Source organism: Pygoscelis adeliae, unplaced genomic scaffold, assembly GCF_000699105.1.
Source record: "Pygoscelis adeliae isolate BGI_AS28 unplaced genomic scaffold, ASM69910v1 Scaffold222, whole genome shotgun sequence".
Classification (NCBI taxonomy): Eukaryota; Metazoa; Chordata; class Aves; order Sphenisciformes; family Spheniscidae; genus Pygoscelis; species Pygoscelis adeliae.
In genome coordinates, this window is record NW_008824309.1 from 1,763,718 (window position 1) to 1,766,069 (window position 2,352).

Genomic DNA, 2,352 nt, shown 5'->3' on the forward strand with positions numbered 1-2,352 from the left:
GACTGCACAATAATGTATTTCCATTCAGTATTTGCGACTAGACTAAGAAGATAGCTTGTGATTTGGCAACTTAAGGCAGATGTATCTATGACAAAAAACTCATTTCGTAGTTTAGTTCTAACTCTGTTTTGGTAAAATGCAGGCACTAGGAAAAATGTCCATCAGCAAGCATCAGACTGCAAAACATCTGTTAATATATATGACATTTATTCTAATGAAATCTAACTTGCCTTTATATTCATTAACTAAAGATAAATGTCATTGTTTTACGTTTCTATTAATTACATTTAAAGTCAAAACCTTTGTAAGACATAAAATAAGTAGTGGTTTTGCCACTAGAAAAAGAAAAAATTACCTTTTCTGCATTTACAGTAAAATCTGAGGCTAAAAGACCACCTTCACTGTGATCATGGCCCACCTCATACATGTTGTATGATGGATTGCCAATTTCTACATTGATTCCTCCATTTATAATGGGTTGTCTTCTGATAGTTTTTGTCCTATAATGCATAAACAGACAAAAAAGAAAGTAGTGACTTTTCAACTCATTTCTTGGATGCTTAATCCTAAAATAGTAGAAATTTTATTTTTTTTCTCTTTAATCATTAAGACCAACAGGATGAAAAAGTGTTTCCTGCAGAGACAATCAGAAAATCCTTCCATTTTTCAAACAAAGTAGCAATCTGAGTCTATGTGTAGATCTCGCATAAGCTGGAAGTAGCTTTTTATCATTTTTCTCAGTTTGGCTGTAGCGGTATGAATTCATATAAAGTGCTCACTCGTTCTCTATAACCCTGACTTCCTCCTATTATTTCCAGATTTCCCTCACTTCCCAAGGAAAGCCTTGCAAATTCATTGCAGATTCCCTGCAGTAATTAAGACGGAGCGAACATGAGTCATGTTCCCTTGCTCATTCATTTCACTTCCATTTGAAACCAGTTGCCCAAAGTCAGTTGTAATCTGAGGACAAGCAAATGGTTTCATTACGATGCATTAAAAATGTATGAACTTCTCATAGTTCCAGTTTGTATTCCCTGCCAGTGGTTATTGGAAAGCTGAAGTTCAACTTGAATTTTTTCAAACTTCAGTAAAAGATAGTCTTATTTTTAACCTTGAATTAGATATCAGTAAAGATAAGTGATTGAGTTGAATTGTTTTAGTTGCTGAATTCATTTCTTTTAGCTAAGGAGGTGATTTTAGTCTGAGCAATTGAAATAACCTCAGGAGGGTAATTTTTCCCAGGGCAGTATGTTCTCTAGAATTACAAGGGAATAATAGGGAGGTCACAGTCAGGATGATAATAGTCGAGTCCTCTTGTTTGGTTGAGAAAGATGCAGTCAGTGTCTGAAATCCAATACACTAAAGGATCTGTACATTTCAGAAATGGCATAGAAAAAATATTTCCTAAAATAAGCACTTATCTGTAGCGCACAAGTGTTGAACATCTATACCTAGTTTAATACTCGACAGTCTTCTTTGAAGAGATTAAAAAAACCCTAAAATACATTTTCAAATATAATTTTAAGAAAAAAAAGTTCTTTATTGAGGTTAGTTCTATTTCTCTATTGAAGATCTATTATTTAACAGGTTATTCACAATAACTTAAACAATTTACAGGCCAGCAACTGGTTTTCAGGATTTGGCTATTGCTAAGCTTGGTTTTTAGGTACAGCAGCACGTAACGACATCCATGGAGACTAGCAGGGTCAGCGTTACTAACAGTATGGTCAGGGAATGTATTTATCTTGTTGGCTTTTCAAAAAGGATTTAAAAATTAATGCTTACTAGTTAGCACCAGAGTCTGCAAGGGAGATGCTATGTATGATGCTAGATGATAGTATCTTAAAAGATTCTTTTAGTCTGGAAGACTGAAATAGTCTCATAAATGGTCACATTTGCAGAAACAGTAGATTCATCACATATTTCTAAAGGACTTTACAAAAGAAGTCATTATCTTGGTTTCAGAGGTGGGGTAACAAGCCCCAGGAGAAAGGAAGACAGCTGCTCAAGACCAACCAGCAGGCCAACTACAGGCCTGAAGTAAATGTTTTCCTGTCCGATTCCCACTCCAGGTCTTCCCTAGTTGGCCATGTCCTTATTACTAATGACCTGCTATGCCACCTGGACGCTCTATGGGGCCGGATGGGATCCACCCGAGAGTGCTGAGGGAGCTGGCGGAGGAGCTCGCCAAGCCGCTCTCCATCATCTATCAGCAGTCCTGGTTAACGGGGGAGGTCCCAGATGACTGGAGGCTTGCTTGATGCCCATCTACAAGAAGGGCCGGAAGGAGGATCCGGGGAACTACAGGCCTGTCAGCCTGACCTCGGTGCCGGGGAAGATTATGGAGCGGTT

At 37.8% G+C, this 2,352-nt stretch overlaps 1 protein-coding gene across 1 annotated transcript in view; it reads right to left on the minus strand.

The window, feature by feature from the left end:
- LRP1B (low density lipoprotein receptor-related protein 1B) overlaps positions 1-2,352 on the minus strand; it is a 614,444-nt gene that overhangs the window by 3,445 nt on the left and 608,647 nt on the right. The window contains exon 89 of the mRNA XM_009319022.1: positions 356-500. Coding sequence (XP_009317297.1) covers positions 356-500 — 145 coding nt within the window. The remainder of the gene's footprint in view (positions 1-355; positions 501-2,352) is intronic.